Source organism: Staurois parvus, unplaced genomic scaffold (assembly GCF_062004578.1).
Source record: "Staurois parvus isolate SC_StPar_1 unplaced genomic scaffold, SC_StPar_1.0 ptg000714l, whole genome shotgun sequence".
Taxonomy (NCBI): domain Eukaryota; kingdom Metazoa; phylum Chordata; class Amphibia; order Anura; family Ranidae; genus Staurois; species Staurois parvus.
In genome coordinates this window covers 452,878-473,719 of record NW_028318510.1, presented here as the reverse complement: position 1 = coordinate 473,719, position 20,842 = coordinate 452,878, and the positions used below count along the sequence as shown (strand labels likewise).

The 20,842-nt window shown below is 40.9% G+C and overlaps 1 protein-coding gene across 1 annotated transcript in view; it reads right to left on the bottom strand.

Moving 5' to 3' along the window:
• Positions 1-20,842, bottom strand: part of IPO11 (importin 11) — a 661,807-nt gene that overhangs the window by 188,658 nt on the left and 452,307 nt on the right. Inside the window, exon 28 of the mRNA XM_089653447.1 lies at positions 4,321-4,416. Within this exon, the coding sequence (XP_089509573.1) occupies positions 4,321-4,416 (96 nt within the window). The remainder of the gene's footprint in view (positions 1-4,320; positions 4,417-20,842) is intronic.

The following is a 20,842-nucleotide window of genomic DNA, read 5'->3' as shown; positions in this document are numbered from 1 at the left end:
TTCCCACCCTTCCTTAAACTGCCTATGCCATTCATTTTTCATGGAATGTCCACCATAAGCCTGTTACCTCTCTAACGCGTTTCGTGTAACAACACATTTGAAAACGCGTTTGGGAGGTACCCTTTCGCATGGAACACTAACTGCGTGACCTACTGTCTTCCTCAGATGTAAGTGCTGGTTCTTTTTTACCTGTACCTTGATGTTACTCCTTTTGTGATCATTAAACATACTACACTATTGGAGTTCTTTCTCTCTGGGCTCAATTTTTTGGCACCGAGAGTCCTTCTCCTGAAGGTACCTTTCTGGATTCTCATCTGAATGTATGATCCCCCTGCTGGAAATTGTACTGCTGGACGCAGCTAATCTAAGATGTTCACACATTGATGGAGAGTGGAAACCTGCCCTGGATAGATGACAGCTGGTGAGGCACCCCCACCTGATGACCACATCCGCATGCAGAGTTCCCACCCCCAGAGTACCTAGGAGTAGGTCTTATATACTCCAAAGCACATTAATCTGTGCTATCTGGTTAGTGCATAGTATGCTCATTGCTTCCAGCCACAGCAGTCACGAAAGCTAATTGTTGCTCATTGTGTCACCACAGTCACATTATATCGCATGAACCATATCCAATACTTTTGTTGCTTTGAGATACCATTTGTGTACTGTAAATACTCTATAGCGCCGCATTTGTACTATTATTTTTGGCATATCTTGGAGGATTTGAGGTTGTTTCCTCTTCTGTGCTGGCTGCTTCCCTCTGTTTTTCCTGCTATCACCCAGCGCTCATATTTTATTGTTTATATTAAGTAGTATTGTGCATTGTGAATGGTCCCATAGTCTTCTGGGACCAGTCACTTGTTCCAGAAGACTATGGGGGGTGGGAGGGGGTCGAGAACAACTTCCTCTTCCGATCGTCTAGGCGGTCAAAGTGGAAGTGGCAGTGGGTGCCTGTCAAAATCAGGTACTCGCTCACCACCCCTCCCCAAAAGCACAATTCCTCACGGGGAGCGGGGGACCAGTGGACCAATCCTTAAAGTGGAACTTCCCCTTTTGGGTGGAACTACACTTTAATTCTTCCTTGAGTGGTCAAATTTCCTAGTAAATTCAAAGTCACAATGCAAAATTAATAAAACATTCTTTATGGAAAGGAAATTTCTGCATTTAAAATACTAGAATCCTCTGTGCTTTATCTGCAATTGTCTATGTTGGTGACAGGGTCACTTTAACATGAAGCTCAGCAGTGCCTTCAGGCTACCAATTTCTGTTTCTATAGATAGAGCATGTTTCCAGTCAAAGCATTTTGTGCAGAGAGGGAGGGTTCAATGGAGTGTAATGAGAGTCTGGAATACACATAATCAGTATGTTGGCCAAGACAGGCTTCTATTACTTCTAAAGGGCCCAAAACTTCTTTCAGGATCAAGGGAAATGTGCATTCCCACTACATATTTATTACTGAAAAATATGTTTTGGTTTGTGTATTCCTTAAAAAATAAACCTTAAAGCAAAAAAAAAAAGCACTTTTAAAGGAAAGGGTCAGCAACTGCAGCTTCTAGGTTTTCCTTTAAAAATACATTTTTGACCATGTGATTTTTGACTGTGGACATGACAGATACATGGCAAACCTCACACACAGTAGCTCCTCCTTTCTGCATGGAGTTACAAGACTCTATGCCTATGTATGGGGTTCCAATACTTCACAAATCCTAATTGGTTTAAACGTCCCTTGCCCAGTCCTGCCGTGTCTATTGATAGCAGCTTTCAGTAGAAACCGCTGTCAATCAGCACAGAAGGGAAGGTTGGGGGGACGGGGGAAAGTGGTGGCCAAACTGACTATGGGTGATACAGACACCCTGTACATTGGCACAGCAACCTGTAACTCCAGGCAGGGCACACAGCTATGTAAACTGACCATGCCAGCTCGGATCTGATTTCATGCTTGGTGTGGTCAGTTTACGTTAGGATAGAAGGGGGACTGACAAAATCACCAGATTTTTTTCCCTAGAAAGTAAAAATAAAAACAGAAAATCCTGGATTTACCAGCAGATGCATAAAAATATACCTACCTATTAGTTAGGGGTAACATACCCTTTAAAGTGCTTCTAAAGGCTGAAGATTTTTTACCTTCATGCATTCTATGTATGAAGGGCTTCCCACTCAGCCCTACCTTACAAGGTGGTATCAAAAAGTTTTGAGACTAGTTTTGAAACACACCAGCACAAGGCTGCACAACCAGTCACAGGGAGCACTGACCTTCATAAGTCATTGTGTTAAAAGACATCATCCTGTGTACATTGGGAGCTGTGCAACTGGTGCTATGCTAACCACGTGCATTACCACATTTGCTATTTCATCATGGACAGCAAGTTAGAACAAAGAGAAAACATGAAATTCTGCATAACACCTGTACACCCAAGTTTCGTCACGCATAGTGATCCTCGACATGAAGGACAGGTCACCCATGGCCCGCTGATGGAGTTCTTATCAGACTTCGACGCAGTGTTACCTCTGCTTCTGGGTCAACAGCATGGGGAAGGACTTGGCCAAAACACGGCGCATATTTAAATCACATATGAGGATTGCCTGGACTGTTCCGTATGACACACGAATGCTGTGCATTGTTCTTCGACGACCATATTGCACAAGTTGCCGAATGGTTTTGACATTTTCGGGGTTGAGCCCATTGAAGGGCTTCCTGATCTCTCATTGTCTTCCAGTTATGATCTGCCACTCTTCAAACACACGTGCCACTCAAAACACCCGGGACGACTTGCCAATTCTTCTAAAATGTCTCTGTGGCAGATTTGCCCAGTTTCATGCAGAATTTCACATTTGCTGTTTGTTCTATTTGCTGCCCATGATGAAATAGCAGACATGGTAACACACAGTCCATGTGACTGTGCATGCAGCCTTGTTCTACCATCTGTTGGTGTGCTACAAAATTAGTCTAGAAACCTTTTAACACCACCTTGTATACTTACTTGAGCCTGATTGCGATCCAGCGCTGTGGAACCTTGGCTCACCTGGGTCTCTCTCTCCTCATTGGCTAAGAAGCAGCAGCAAGAGCCATTGGCTCCTGCTGCTGTCAATCACAGCAAGTGAGGAAGTGAGTAGGGGGGTGGGACTGAGCCTCACTCTGTAGGTCTTATGGACATGACCGGTTTGGGAGTGGCCATGCACGAGTGCCCCCAGAGCAAGAGGCTTGTTCTGGGAGCACTTGGCAGAGGGGAGGGGTCAGGAGCACTGGCAGGGGACCTTAGAAGAAGAGGATCGGGGCACGGAGCAGGTAAGTATGACATGTCTGTTATTTTAATTTTAAAAACCCTAAGCTTTACAATCACTTTGAGAAGCAGTGTGTACAACTTGAAACCAAGATGTAAGCTCTGTCTATGCTTTCTAAAGATGGCATCATGGCAGCTCCAGAATGCATTCAATACAGGGAATGTAAGCAATGTATGGACCACATAGTGACACTAATAATTCTGACATATGTTTATATTATACAAAAATATGGTATTGTTTACAGTTGATGTTTTCTATCCACTTTTTTTGAAAGTCTGATCTTGACAACATGCAGACCAATATTTACATGATTCCACCTGGAAAGTAAAGCCAGGCAGATTTAAAAAAATAGAAACATCTTCCACTAAACCAGTGCACACCATGGCAGAAACAGAAATCATTTACATATCAATTCCATAAAAAAATCTAAAAATAGAAGTTTATTCCTCAATTTAGGAAAACACAGATCCTTGAAAATCATTTCCCGCGGCCGGCTATGCATTCACAACTGCTGGATTTCAGCACTTGTACAACCTAATATTAAAGTGCCATTTATTCCAAACTGCATATAGCTGTGTTGACCATCAGTGCAATACTAACCTTCAAATGTTTTCATCTGAACGCCATTTTAAAATAAGAAATCCACTGGTAATGATTTCATCCACTATTTACAATCAGTTCTCCAATCTCCGTTTCTAGGATTTTCCTAATGGTTTTCTTAGTTGGAATAAAGTATTCAATGTAACTGATTCAAAATAGATCCAAGGGGCTCACTATGTTTCCATTTGTATACTTTTTATGAATAAATGTTTATGCATCTGCTAAGTGGTTATATATAAAAGCTCTTTTCTATTGAACTGCTGAGATTGTTTATATTTTTGAGTGTGCTAACCAGCTTAGGCGAGATATTATAATTCAGCTGGTGAATTGAAGGTTTAAGATTATTGTTTGTTAAGTATTTTTCTAATTTCCCCATTTGTATCCCGATCAGTAGTGGTAATGATAGAAATCACACATTTAACATGTTTTGTCACTTACTCTTTGTAGGTATTTGTCTCTGGATCCTCTGTCATTACATCATGTAGACTTTCCACACAAATGTTAATGATCGCACAAAATTTATCTTGGATAACACTGTAAAAAAAGAAAAGATATGTAATATAGTCAAACTCCTTGAAACTGCCAATTTTGTAAATTTCTGAACATTATGTTAATGAAAATAAATAAAAAAAAAAATAAAAGGAGAATGTGGTCTAGGGAGATCAACACCTTATAACAAGATGTGCACAATTATTAGGCAGCTTCTTTTCCTCAGCCAAAATGGGCCAAAAGCTTTAACTGACTCTGAAAAGTAAAAAATTTTAAAAAGTCTTTCAGAGGGATGCAGCACTCTTGGAATTGCTAAGATATTGGGGCATGACCACAGAGCCATCAAACGTTTTGTTGCAAATAACCAGCAGGGTCGCAAGAAACCTGTTGAGAAAAAAACTGCCAAAGATTTGAGATGATTCAAATGTGAAGCTACCAGGAACCCATTATCCTCCAGTGCTGTCACATTCCAGAACTGCAACCTACCTGGTGTGCCCAGAAGTACAAAGTGTTCAATGCTCAGAGACATGGCCAAGGTGAAGAAGGCTGAAACCCGCCCACCACTGAACATAAGCTGAAACATCAAGACTGGGCCAAGAAATTTCTGAAAACAGATTTTTCAAAGGTTTTATGGACTGATGAGATGAGAGTGACTCTCAGATGGATGGGCCCCTGGCTGGATCAGTAACAGGCACAGAGCTCCACTTCAACTCAGATGGCAGCAAGGTGAAGGTGGGGTACTGGTATAGGCTGGTATTATTAAAGATGAGCTAGGTGGACCTTTTCGGGTTGAATATGGACTCAAAATAAACTCCCAAACCTACTGCCAGTTTTAGACATTTTCTTCAAGCAGTAGTACAGGAAAAAGTCTGCATCTTTCAAGAAGATCATGATATTTATCCAGGACAATGCTCCATCGCATGCACTGAAGTACTCCACTGCATGGAAAAGGTAAGTAAAGGCCTTAAAGATGAAAGAATAATCACATGGCCCTCTTCCTCACCTGACCTAAACCCTATTGAGAACTTGTGGGCCCTTCTTAAACAGGATATTTACAGTGAAGGAAAACCGTACACCTCTCTAAACAGTGTCTGGGAGGCTGTGGTTGCTGCTGCACAAAGAGTTGATCGTCAACAGATCACGAAACTGACAGACTCCATGAATGGAAAGCCTATGTCTATTATTGAAAAGAAGGGTGGCTATATTGGTCATTTTTTTTTTTTTAAATGTCAGAAATGTTTATTTTTAAATTTTGAGTTGTTTGTTTAATATTCTCACTTTAACAGAAGAAAATAAACAAGTGAGATGGGAAATTTTTTGTTTTTCATTTAGTTGCATAATAATTCTGCACACTAACAGTTGCCCAATAAGTGTGCACACATAGATATTCTCCTAAGAAAGCCAAAACCTCACTTTTACTTCTTTAAATATTCAGGTTTGAGGTTCATTAACATTTTGGATTGACCGAGAGCACTGTAGTTGTTAAATAATGTAATTAATCCTTAATCACATGAGAAAGACAACTGACTGCAAGTGTTTTAAATAAATTCTTGGGCAGCTGTATTGTTAATCAGAAAATTCATCAGCGATGCCTTTGGTGCCTGTAGTGGTCCTACTGTTATTTACTAAATTACCATTGCAAGATTTCCTGTACATAAGTCACTAAAAGGCAAGGGAAGGAAGCTTACACCTTCTGAATGCAATGGACAATACAATTTACACTATAATTTAAACTATACCTACAGCACATAGATAGTATAGCACCAATATTTTCAATGGTGCAGTTCTTAACTAGAGTGCATATTTTGTATTGTTTAAAGGAAACATGGCATGAAAGAAATATTAAGCCTGTCAATGCTGACCTCATGACAATGTCTCCTGGCTGTTATGCTGGCCTACTGGTTCAATGCTTCAAAGTTACTGACCTGAAACAAGCACGTATATATAATTCATTTTCTATCCTTTAAAATGAGGGACACCTTGGCTATACAGTATATGAATAGCTTTGATCAAGTACTAAAAATTCAACAGTGGATAGCAGTGTTTGTAATGCCATACGCAGTTATATTTGAAGTTTAGGTAACAAGCTCTGAAGCCCAACAGCTTTTTTGGCTAGGAATAACTTAGACTTTGTTGCAATTGAAGAGTCATAGTTAAAGTGCGACTTCACCTAAAAAAGCAAGTTCCACTGTCCCTCCTCCTCCCTCTTCCTCTGCAATATTTGGCTATTTTTTTTTTGGTGGGGGGATGGGGGTACCTGGTACCCCTCCCTTTCTGCAGTCTTCTGGGGCACAACAAAGATCCAAGAAGACTGTGGGATCATTCACAAAGCGCAGCGAGGCTTGCGCATGCGCAGCCAGCTGTGAAGCCACAAGCCCAGTTAAGATGCCGGTAGGAAAAAAATCGGTTCGAGTGAGCACAACTCTGGATCTTGAGACAGGTGTCTGTTTATTAAAATTAAAATTTTCAGAAATATGACTGAAGCTCCTTTTTAACTGCTTTCCCACTGCTCTATAGCAGAAATACTGCTACAGGTCGGCAGGGGTGCGCAAAATCACGTATATATCTGTGATTTTGCATTTCCGGGTGGGGCACACGTGCGAGCCGTGCGCGCACCCTACCCGCAACGCCATTGGCAGCCTCACCTGTCGATCACCGGGTCCCAGTCCGTGATCCCCCACCGGCACCCGGCGATCGCCATGTATTACCGATGTTGGAGAGACCTGTATGTAAACAATACAGATCTCTCCCCTGTCAGCTCCTGCATGCTGCTTTGTATGGCTCTGCATCGCAGTGGGATTACTGTGTAAAGCACACAGTTACCCTTTGATGGCCCCACATGTTAACCCCTTCCTGCCTAGTGTCATTAGTACAGTGTCAGTGCTTTTATTGGTGTCACTGGGGATGCCAGTGACAGTCATTCCCCCCCCCCCCCCCCCCCAGTGTCAGAGTGCCCCGCTATAAGTCACTGATCGCTGCCATTACTAGTATAATAAACAAAGATTCCAGTATATATACCACCATTTGCAGATGCTATTACTGTCGCGTAAACCAATTAATGTACACGTATTGGGATTTTGTTTTTAGCAAAGACGTCGCAGAATACATTTTGGCCTAAATTTATAAAGAAATTTGATTTTTTTAAATTTTTTACTGGACATGTTTAATAGAAAAAAGTCAAAAATATATATGTATTTTTTTTTTATAAACACAAAAAATAAACGCAAAGGCGATCAAATACCACTGAAAGAAAGCTCTATTTGTGGGAAAAAAGGACATACATTTCCTTTGGGTGCAGCATTGTATGACCGGTGAATTTCCCCCCAAAAATGAATTCAAAAGTTGGAGTAAAATGAGTCAATCAGTGGACACCATTAAAGTCTACCATTCTGGGGGCAACCAGATGAAATGTCAGATAAATCAGTAAGAGTAAACAGGAGCAAGTGATTTACAGCTTCCTGTGTACCCAATAAGCTATATGCCCATTGGGTGTTTAGCCCCTGTACATTATATCCAGGCATTTTTGTGCACTTGATGTATGTCTGAAATGCAGGAGAATCTGCACTCTGGGCATATGTCACTCACAGGGATTAAATGCTCAGTGTGCATGGGACCTTAGAGAGATTTATCCTCCCTTTTTACCCCAAAAACGGTGTAAGTAGGGAAAATCCTTACAAAAAAACTCACCCTTTCCCTTCATGAAAAAAAACAAAAACAAAACATGTTACCATAAGTCTACTTTAATCTGTGTAAAACACACAAAAGCATGCAGTTTACAACCATAGGACACACACATGCCTCACTGGCTGGCCACTGTTTCTGTGCTGCGAGCACACACTGCATGCCCCCAGCGCAGAGAATGAGCTCTCAGACAGCTCTTGGTCCCTACTAATGATCAGTTGCCAGTGGGACCAGCTCCCAATCATTTGACCACTGTGACAGCCAATCATAGTGGTCACATGATTGCCGATCCTTCCCTACCATCATTCCCCTGGGGGGGTTCAAAACTTTTTAAAGGAATGAATGGGCAGGCAGGAAGGGGTTAAAGAAATGAAGCTGTGAGGCAATATAAAGTGAATGTCATTCTTTCTGTTACTGTTTAATGCACACTACAGGACAGAACAGTGCTGTAGTGGCTGCTGGTGGAAACGCAGACACCCAACAGACCCGAAATGTGTGAGTTGTGATGACTTTGGTCAATTGGTGCACTGGGATTCTCTTTGGAGAGACTGAAGGTTCCAGAAATGAGTGGTGGGAAAAGTGAGTATAAACAGTCTTCTTTTGCACGGATTTTTTTTTTTCAAGTGACACTTAAAAATTATACATAAAAAATAAACAAAACCAAAGCTTAAGCTATTATGGTTTCCACTAAATATGCACTCTTTTTTTTAAACAGAGAAGCGTAAATGGGTCCTTAAAAGACCTCTTCAATGGTCACAGAGCATGCTGGGAAAAGTCTGCCAGCAAATCTGGAGGCTTTTCTTACTGCCACCACTGACAGATGGACAGTGACAGATATGCCACAGGTAACGGACTTGATCATTTCCTACAAAAACCTCCTCACTTTCCTCTCTGGTTCAGTGCTTAGCTCTCTGCTTTTCAGCTTCCCAGCCATGTGACTGGTTAAAGATGAACTTCAGGCAATACGCTAAATACACAGATTAAATACATATAAGGAAGCTGTTTTACCTGTCAAAGGGTTTATACAGTTGTGTCCAAAATTATTCAACCCCCAATGCTGTAAAGGGGTTTAGGGACTATAGTGTACATTTGGAATTGTATTCAGAATCAAATCCTACAAGGACGTTGTAACTACCCAAATGCAACTAAAATGACATCAATTGTTTATGTAATACAGTAGTAAATGGTTCTTATGTGGTTTCTTCATTGCCACAATTATTCAACCCCTTAAAGACTACCACTCTGAAGAACAGAGGTTCATACAGGTGCTTTCCATCAGGTATTGAAAACACCTGTGGATGTCACCGAGCAGCAATCAAGCATAATAAGCACCAATTAGGCAGCTTTAAAATGACTGTGATACTCAGCTCCTTCTAGACATTTACTGGTGTGGTTACAAACATGGTGAAGGCAAGAGAATGGTCCAGGAAGACAAGAGAAGAGGTGATTTCTCTTCACAGGAAGGGCAATGGCTATAAGAAGATTGCAAAGATGTTAAACATACCAAGAGACACCTTAGGAAGCATCATTCGCAAATTCAAGGCAAAGGGCACTGTTGAAACGCTACCTGGTCGTGGCAGAAAGAAGATGCTGACTTCGACTGCTGTGCGCTACCTGAAGCGTAGAGTGGAGAGAAGTCCCCGTGTGACTGCTGAGGAACTGAGAAAAGATTTGTCAGATGTGGGTACAGAAGTTTCAGCCCAGACAATAAGACGCACACTGCGTAATGAAGGCCTCCGTGCCAGAACTCCCAGGCGTACCCCCTTGCTGTCTCCAAAGAATAAGAAGAGTCGACTGCAGTATGCCAAAAGCCATGTGGACAAACCACAAAAGTTGTGGGATAGTGTTCTGTGGACTGATGAAACAAAATTAGAACTGTTTGGGCCCATGGATCAACGCTATGTTTGGAGGAGGAAGAACAAGGCCTATGATGAAAAGAACACCTTGCCTACTGTGAAGCATGGTGGAGGGTCAATCATGCTTTGGGGCTGTTTTGCTTCTGCAGGTACAGGGAAGCTTCAGCGTGTGCAAGGTACCATGAATTCTCTTCAGTACCAGGAGATATTGGATGGAAACGTGATGCAGTCCGTCACACACCTGAGGCTTGGGAGACGTTGGACCTTTCAACAGGACAATGATCCCAAGCATACCTCCAAGTCCACTAGAGCATGGTTGCAGAGGAAAGGCTGGAACATTTTGGAGTGGCCATCGCAGTCACCAGACTTAAATCCGATTGAGAACCTCTGGTGGGACTTAAAGAAAGCAGTTGCAGTGCGCAAGCCTAAGAATGTGACTGAACTGGAGGCCTTTGCCCATGAAGAATGGGCGAAGATACCCGTAGATCGCTGCAAGACACTTGTGTCAAGCTATGCTTCACGTTTAAAAGCTGTTATAACTGTAAAAGGATGCTGTACTAAGTACTAAGATTGAATGTCACTTGGGGGTTGAATAAAACTGATAATGCTGTGAGCACAGAAAAGACATTTGTGGTTATTTCATTATAACTGTTATGTTATATTTGTCTGACCTACAAGTGCCTCTTTAATGTAAATGTAAGCAAGATGACTGAATGATCAAAAGCAATGTCAAACTGGCCAAAACACTCAATTTCAGTGGGGGTTGAATAATTTTGGACACAACTGTATATTTGTCCATCCAGTCCTGAGATTTATACTTTACTGGCAGACAGCAAAGCCAGATGGATGACACCACTTTCTGTGTTCGTTTTAGAATGTAAAGAATAGAGTGGTGTATTCTTTTCACTCCCAACTTGCTGGTTGGTCAGTAAATGAACAGCAGGCAACCAATGGATTTTCATTCTGCTTTTTCCTAGTATCAACATGACTCTTGTCAGCACTTTTGCACACAGCATGGCTGACTGGCTCCTACTCCTACTTCCTCTCCTAGCAGTGTTGTTGTACAAGGGATTGCAAATACCTGATACCAGGTCAGTTTTAGGTATTTACACTAACTACATAAGAAAAATAATTTGATGATGTATTAATGAATGCTTAGCTGCATCAATTTGTGTCTCTGTACTCACAGAGCAGCTTTAAAGTGGAAGAAAAGCCTAAAGCTTGGTACACACATTGAGAATATCGGAACATCGAATGATTGTCAATTTTGTTATTTTTCATTTTTGCATGCTAGTCTCATATCGAAAACGAAGGTTACTAAAGTTATGAAAATTCCAGTAAGACAGAATGCAACTTCGGAAGTGATGTATTGTATTGTATTCTTTAGTTTCTGAGCATGCGCTGTCTAAGTCACTCAATATTTTACAAACACTGTACTGATTAAACGGAAATCATTTGTTCTGTTATCGTACGAGAAACATTTTCTTACTTGTCCCTTCAGGTACTTTAGCACGAACTGTCATGATCGGCTCTTGAAAGCTGTGTACTAACGATCAGATTATCAGACAATCTCTCTGACAGCAGTATTTTTCATCTGATATTCTCATTGTGTGTACGAGGCTTAAGTCTAATTATTCTTAAAAATGACCCCACATATCTTGCCTAACCTGTATGAAACAAAAAGAACTGTTTACTTATCTAATTTTACTCCGCTCTGGCTACATGATCCTCCAGCTCTTGCTCCCCTTTGTCAGTGGTCGGCACGGGAGAGGAAGGAGTTCCAACAACGGCCCAGCTATGGAAGCCAATGCATGATGTCACAGCTCCCGTAATCCCAAATGTCACTGAGATCTTCCTTACACAAAGCTGCAGGATCATGTGACTGGGCTGGAGTGTATTAAAAAAAAAACAGATCTTTTTATACAGGGTTGGAAGAATAGGTAGGAGAAGGGGGAGGGAACAGTTTTAAAGTGGTTGCAAAGGCTAGAATTTTTTTTCTCCTAAAATAAAAATATGCAGTGGGGCAAAAAAGTATTTAGTCAGCCACCAATTGTGCAAGTTCTCCCACTTACAAAGATGAGAGAGGCCTGTAATTGGCATCATAGGTAGACCTCAACTATGAGAGACAAAATGAGAAAAAAAATCCAGACAATCACATTGGCTGATTTGGAAAGAATTGATTTGCAAATTAAGGTGGAAAATAAGTATTTGGTCAATATGAAAAGTTCATCTCAATACTTTGTTATATATCCTTTGTTGGCAATGACAGAGGTCAAACGTTTCCTGTAAGTCTTCACAAGGTTGGCACACACTGTTGCTGGTATGTTGGCCCATTCCTCCATGCAGATCTCTTCTAGAGCAGTGATGTTTTGGGGCTGTCGCTGGGCAACACGGACTTTCAACTCCCTCCAAAGGTTTTCTATGAGGTTGAGATCTGGAGACTGGCTAGGCCACTCCAGGACCTTGAAATGCTTCTTACGAAGCCACTCCTTCGTTGCCCGGGCGGTATGTTTGGTATCATTGTCATGTTGGAAGACCCAGACATGTTTCATCTTCAATGCCCTTGCTGATGGAAGGAGGTTTGCACTCAAAATCTCACGATACATGGCCCCATTCATTCTGTCCTGTACATGGATCAGTCGTCCTGGTCCCTTTGCAGAGAAACAGCCCCAAAGCATGATGTTGTCACCCCCATGCTTCACAGTAGGTATGGTGTTCTTTGGATGCAACTCAGCATTCTCTCTCCTCCAAACACGACGAGTTGTGTTTCTACCAAACAGTTCTATTTTGGTTTCATCTGACCATATGACATTCTCCCAATCCTCTTCTGGATCATCCAAATGCTCTCTAGCAAACTTCAGGCGGGCCCGGACATGTACTGGCTTAAGCAGGGGGACATGTCTGGCACTGCAAGATCTGAGTCCCTGGCGGCGTAGTGTGTTACTGATGGTAGCCTTCGTTACGTTGGTCCCAGCTCTCTGCAGGTCATTCACTAGGTCCCCCTGTGTGGTCCTGGGATTTTTGCTCACCGTTCTTGTGATCATTTTGACCCCACGGGGTGAGATCCTGCATGGAGCCCCAGATCGAGGGAGATTATCAGTGGTCTTGTATGTCTTCCATTTTCTATTTACTGCTCCCACAGTTGATTTGTTCACACCAAGCTGCTTGCCTATTGCAGATTCAGTCTTCCCAGCCTGGTGCAGGTCTACAGTTTTGTTTCTGGTGTCCTTCGACAGCTCTTTGGTCTTCACCATAGTGGAGTTTGGAGTGTGACTGTTTGAGGTTGTGGACAAGTGTCTTTTATACTGATAACAAGTTCAAACAGGTGCCATTGATACAGGTAATGAGTGCAGGACAGAGGAGCCTCTTAAAGAAGAAGGTACAGGTCTGTGAGAGCCAGAAATCTTGCTTGTTTGTAGGTGACCAAATACTTATTTTCCACCATAATTTGCAAATAAATTCTTTCCAAATCAGCCAATGTGATTGTCTGAATTTGTTTTCTCATTTTGTCTCTCATAGTTGAGGTCTACCTATGACGCCAATTACAGGCCTCTCTCATCTTTGTAAGTGGGAGAACTTGCACAATTGGTGGCTGACTAAATACTTTTTTGCCCCACTGTAGGTTTATACTTACCTGCTCTTGCAATGATATTGCACAGATCGGTTCCTTAACTCCTTTTCTGGGTTCCCCCACCAGCACTCTGCTACTCCTCTCTTCTTCAGCTCCCCCTATTATCAGTGAAGCACGGGAGAAGAGGAAGAGGGGAGGGGGGAAAAGACCAGCAACCGGGCACAGCACTTGATTGATAGAGGTAAGTATTTGGGGGGTGAGGGAATAGTTAATGGGGTGTTTTTTTTCTTTAATGCAGTAAGGTAAAAAAAAAAAAAACACAGAGGATTTAGATCCACTTTAAATTATAGTTAAGTGTTTTTTCCACCTTAAGAAGTATAACTCTACCGACTCCCATATTCTCAGCAAGATAGATTGTCTCGGTTAAGAGGGTAAGTACTGCAATGTAACATACTTTGGCAATTATACAAAGGCTTAAGCATTAAAAACACACTGTAATGATGTATTCTGGTGAAATAATAGGAAAAACACCAGTATACAAATGTTAATAATCTCCTTGAATGTCCATTAAATCATTACAAATTAATAAGGAGATTACAGAGATTTTACTTGAGGCAGAAACACTACTTATGTAAAATCAATGAAATACCAATTACTGTATTCAATTAAATGAATGCTGAGAAAATTTTAATGGCTACTTCAAAATGGATTTATGATGTATGACCTTTGGAAATTCTCCATATTGCTCGCCTACTGGCTTCTTGAGCTGTCAAAACACACATTGTGCTGGTTGGAATATATACAACGCTGTGAGGCATAAGGGAGGGATATAGGAGATATAGTGCACGAGGGTTTGCAGGGATTGTCCATGTGAAAGAGAAAGCCAATTCTGCATTATTATTATTATACAGGATTTATATACAGTCTACACAGCACTTTATAGCAAAGGGCAGACAGTACAATTACAATACAGTTTAGTACAGTAGGAATCAGAGGGCCCTGCTTGTTAGGGCTTACAATCTAAGAATAACTGTTATTGTGAATTTCAGGTTCTGTCACTTTACCAAAAAAAAAGAAGTTGCCGACAGGTACAGCATGCACTGCAGGCACCCAGAGGGATTTACACAAATCTGCAGCAGCATCCAGGGCCCCAATACACCTGAATGCATGGCCATTTTGATTGGGCAAAGCTCTGATACGTACTGTTAGTAGAAGATAGCCCTCTGGGCACTCCAGACTACTATATGTCAGAAAAGTTTTCTAATATATTTACATACCGTACAGGATGCCAGGGATGGATCCTGAAGGGGAGATGTATTTCTCCTCTATTTTGGTTGTGGTCCCTTTAAGGGAGAGTTCAGGAGACATTTATATTACTCAACAGTTGTCATCCATGCAGAGTGTGCATTTCCGAGGGAGTCAGAGAGCAGAGGACTGATTTACAGTACTCTCTGGACTGGTAATTCCTTATTTGGGACCCAGAATTTGGAGGTTCAAAGATACTTGGGGAAAAAGCCTCCAAACCCTGATTACATGGACTTTGGTCCCAAAAATGATTAACCTATCTGCAAGGGAGGCTTGAAAAGCAGCAGAAACGAGTCAACACCTGCTTATGAGGTGGAGTACATTGTCCATAGCTGTGAGAAAGTGTGGGATGTCTGGTGACTGAGACTCTGTTTTGCAGAGCTCCTGAGCCTTGTCTTATACCCCGAAACAGACAGGAAACCTAAACCCAAGTGTGGGAACGAGACACTGGTAGTACAGTCAGGTCCATAAATATTGGGACATCGACACAATTCTAACATTTTTGGCTCTATACACCACCACAATGGATTTGAAATGAAACGAACAGGATGTGCTTTAACTGCAGACTGTCAGCTTTAATTTGAGGGTATTTACATCCAAATCAGGTGAACGGTGTAGGAATTACAACAGTTTGCATATGTGCCTCCCACTTGTTAAGGGACCAAAAGTAATGGGACAATTGGCTTTTCAGCTGTTCCATGGCCAGGTGTGTGTTATTCCCTCATTATCCCAATTACAATAAGCAAATAAAAGGTCCAGAGTTCATTTCAACTGTGCTAATTGCATTTGGAATCTGTTGCTGTCAACTCTCAAGATGAGATCCAAATAGCTGTCACTATCAGTGAAGCAAGCCATCATTAGGCTGAAAAAACTAAACAAACCCATCAGAGAGATAGCAAAAACATTAGGCGTGGCCAAAACAACTGTTTGGAACATTCTTAAAAAGAAGGAACGCACCGGAGAGCTCAGCAGCACCAAAAGACCCGGAAGACCATGGAAAACAACTGTGGTGGATGACCGAAGAATTCTTTCCCTGGTGAAGAAAACACCCTTCACAACAGTTGGCCAGATCAAGAACACTCTCCAGGAGGTAGGTGTATGTGTGTCAAAGTCAACAATGAAGAAAAGACTTCACCAGAGTGAATACAGAGGGTTCACCACAAGATGCAAACCATTGGTGAGCCTCAAAACAGGAAGGCCAGATTAGAGTTTGCCAAACGACATCTAAAAAAGCCTTCACAGTTCTGGAACAACGTCCTATGGACAGATGAGACCAAGATCAACTTGTACCAGAGTGAAGAGAAGAGTATGGAGAAGGAAAGGAACTGCTCATGATCCGAAGCATACCACCTCATCAGTGAAGCATGGTGGTGGTAGTGTCATGGCGTGGGAATGTATGGCTGCCAATGGAACTGCTTCTCTTGTATTTATTGATGATGTGACTGCTGACCAAAGCAGCAGGATGAATTGTGAAGTGTTTCGGGCAATATTATCTGCTCCTATTCAGCCAAATGCTTCAGAACTCATTGGATGCCGCTTCACAGTGCAGATGGACAATGACCCAAAGCATACTGCAAAAGCAACCAAAGAGTTTTTTAAGGGAAAGAAGTGGAATGTTATCCAATGGCCAAGTCAATCACCTGACCTGAATACGATTGAGCATGCATTTCACTTGCTGAAGACAAAACTGAAGGGAAAATGCCCCAAGAACAAGCAGGAACTGAAGACAGTTGCAGTAGAGGCCTGGCAGAGCATCACCAGGGATGAAACCCAGCGTCTGGTGATGTCTATGCGTTCCAGACTTCAGGCTGTAATTGACTGCAAAGGATTTGCAACCAAGTATTAAAAAGTGAAAGTTTGATTTATGATTATTATTCTGTTCCATTATTTTTGGTCCCTTAAAAAGTGGGAGGCACATATGTAAACTGTTGTAATTCCTACACCGTTCACCTGATTTGGATGTAAATACCCTCAAATTAAAGCTGACAGTCTGCAGCTAAAGCACATCTTGCTCATTTCATTTCAAATCCATTGTGGTGGTGTATAGAGCCAAAAATGTTAGAATTGTGTCGATGTCCCAATATTTATGGACCTGACTGTATATGGCAATTTTGTGGTAATAATTTTACTTGGACTATAGATTGTTTTGCCTTTTTTTTTTTTTTGCTAAAGGAAACTATATGTGTTTGCTTGTTTTGAGAGATCAAAAATACTTACTTTTACAAATGGATGCCCACTGACTTTGGGTTCTCCATATTACAATACTTTATTTTAAACCCTACATTTTTGAGCTAATAAAAACTGGGTCAAAACTAAACTTCCACTTTCATGCTGCACATTTTTACCTGCATGGAATGCACATGGAAGCAACCATGTGCATTTACTTCGGACTGTTTTGTAATAAAAAAAAATAAAATCAGAATATATGTACATGCAAGTCAACGGATACAGCAACATGAATTTTAATATGTTCCAATGCAAGTAAAAACACCAGCTAAAGTATTCAAACTGCCATCGAGCAAAAGTGGAGTGGGTTATAACCTCTGGTTCGCTCGCTGTCCATAAATACAGCAAATTGATATTTAATTTTTGATTTTCTGACAAACATAAAAAAAAAAAAAAAAAATCAAATAATGCAATTGAGTTGAAAAAGCCCTAACTGAGCACAGCATAAAATTAAGTCACATTCTATCAGATTGCTTGATGGCGTCCCTGGTACTGATTCATTTCTATTCAATCACATTTATTTTCTTAAACCATTATTTTATTAGAGTTTGTAAAATGGATAGAAATTTGCAGTGCAATTAAATTCCTTAACAGTCAATAGGTTACCTTGGTTTATTCATATTAGCAATTGAAAGCTGAAAATTGCTATGAATATGAAAATTGTCATATATATGACCTGCATTAGACCAGGTATACAAGACCATTTAAACCTTATGCTACTGACAGATTTAGAGCCCTGGGAAAATTAACAACCTCCCATTCATCGTTTTTTTTCTTTTTCAAATAAAATATCTTGTGAAGATCTTTTTAATATGCTAACTCAATTGCCTGTGCCCCTAGCTGGTGCTGCTTTCGGAAGTGACAACCAGTGAATCCAGAACAGCAGGCTATGCCCACAATGACTCGTTGATACTTTGTGCATCCTGAAAGGATCCTGCTGTTGGATTGGCAATGGAAAGAGGTCACAGCACTGCCAGCGTGCCATGTGACCATGTGCCATGTGACCATTGTTTTTAAGTGAGTATTCTGGGTTTCTAGCGTAGGGGTTTTCTTTGTTTTGTTTGTTTTTTTTAATTAACCAAGTAAATAGATGGGGATGGGACTTACCCACCAAAGTTGAGCAATAACCATTTTTGGACATCTCCACACTTGCAACAAATTAATGTCTATGTTCCTCAAATGGACAAACACACAAATCCCGCCAGCATTATACAACGGTATACATTCAATGTTTCGGATTGGATTTTTGGATCATGGTATCTGACCGGTTACTGTATATATCATATTTACATTGAAATATTATTGAACATATGGGATCAAAGTCTGCAGAAAATCAACACAAAGGTTTATGCACATAAATGTAAAGAGTCGTTAAATAACTGATGATAACCCAAATCATTTTCTCTTTATAATTTACAATTCACCGGTGCATGTGTATTGAGATATAAGCATGTTCAATCAGACAAAACCAGGAGCCAACAAATCTTCTGTGCCATGGGACATATGTATCAACAGATTACAATAAAGGAGGTTCTATGGATTATTTTGTGGATGCTATGGATATTTTGAGATTTTCTTAACCTTTTATATTTTGCAAGGAAAAAAAAAAAGTTTAAAATGGTAGCCATCCATACAGGCAGCTCTGTTATCATGTGAGATTTGTTTTTTTTCCAAAGTTTTAGATACAATCTCTACTAACTGAAAACTCGCTGTACAATTGATATAAAAAGTCTACACACCCCTGTTAAAATGTCAGGTTTCTGTGTAAAAAAATGAGACAAAGATTAATCATTTCAGAACTTTTTCCACCTTTAATGTAATCTATAAACTGTACAACTCAGTTGAACAACAAACTGAAATCTCTTAGGTGGAGTGAAGTAAAAATAAAAAACTAAAATAATATGGTTGCATAAGTGTGCACATCCTTAAACTAATACTTTGTTGAAGCACCTTTTGATGTGATTCCAGCACTCAGTCTTTTTGGGTATGAGTCTATCAGCATGGCACATCTGGACTTGGCAATATTTGCCCACTCTTCCTTGCAAAAACACTCCAAATCTGTCAAATTGCGAGGGCATCTCCTGTGCACAGCCCTCTTCAGATCACCCCACAGATTTTCCATCGGATTCAGGTCTGGGCTGTGGCTGGGTCATCCCAAAACTTTAATCATCTTCCGGTGAAGCTATTCCTTTGTGGATTTGGATGTATGCTTTGGTCATTGTCATGCTGAAAGATGAAGTTCCTCTTCATGTTCAGCTTTCTAGCAGAAGCCTGAAGGTTTTGTGCCAATATTGACTGGTATTTGGAACTGTTCATAATTCCCTCTACCTTGACTAAGGCCCCAGTTCCAGCTGAAGAAAAACAGCCCCAAAGCATGATGCTGCCACCACCATGCTTCACTGTAGGTATGCTGTTCTTTTAGTGATGTGCAGGTGTGTACTGACTCCTATCTAACAAGATTTTGAATGTGATTGCTCACTTCTGAACACAGCTACATCCCTAGTTATAAGAGGCTGTGCACACTTAAGCAACCACATTATTTTAGTTTTTTTTTTTGTTTACTCCCCCCCCCCCCAAAAAAAAAATATTTCAGTTTGTTTTTCAATTGAGTCGTACAGTTTATAGGTCACATTAAAGGTGGAAAAAGTTCTCAAATGATTAATCTTTGTCTCATTTTTTTACATCTCAGAAACTTGACATTTTAACAGGGGTGTGTAGACTTTTTATATCCACTGTAGTTAACCTTTAACAAAGGGAATCTTGTAGTGCCAGGCAAATGCAAAGCTGTCAGTGCGGTACAAGAATAAATAAGGTAGTAATCATTTGTAGTTTCCATCAAACAATGTTTATTCAGTCAAAAAGATAGCCACACTTTTCTGTAAAGATTACAAAGAATAAAACAAGACGTACTGTTGGTGATTGGCTAGTGTAAAGGAGAGCAAAGGAAAAAAAGAGAAATCCGAATAGAGCCATTTATTAAATGAGTATAAATTACTGTAAACTACGAATACACCAGCAGAATATTGGGCAAATAATTCTTATCAAATAAGTTAATTATTGGCCTGTAGGTCTGGGTTATAGTTTATCTAAGTGTACCCAAGCAGTGGTTCTATGAATGAAAACAAAGCTTCCTATGACTGGCTAAGGTGGAGAGGTGGGCAGATGATGCCATGACTCACAAAATACAAAGCTTCCTGTAAATGGCTGTGGCTAAATACACTTAAAGTGATATTAAAATAGGAAACAGATCATACGTACCTGCTCTGTGTAATGGTTTTGCACAGAGCAGCCCTGATCCTCCTCTTCTTGGGTCTCCCACCTGCTGAGTGCCCTCATACATGCTCTCTCCTGAGGCCTGCTCTGTGTCTCTATAAGACACACAGAGCATGGCTCAGCCCTGTTCCCTGCTTGCTGGCTGTGATTGACAGCAGTGGGAGCCAATGGCTTCCGTTGCTGTGTCTCAGTCAATGAAGAGAGAAAGATTCGGGAGAGCTGAGGCTCCCTTGCACAGCGCTGGATCATGATTGGGCTCAGACAAGTCTTTGGGGGGCTGTGGGGGGAGCAGCACACAGAAGGTTTTTTTTATCTTCATTCAAACCTTCAGCCTTTACAACCACTTTAATACAGCGTGCCAAGCAAGCACACCTGTTAGTGCAGTAAATAATTTGTATGGACCAGCTTGGACATTAAAACGTGGAGTTAGGCATTAATAAATTTCAGCTTACTAGTCCTTAGATGTTGTGGCTGCTGTAGCCATTTTTTAGGTTTTTCTCCTTTATAATCTTGCCAGTAACACAATTCCTCCTATGAGGTAACAGTCGCTCACTGAACT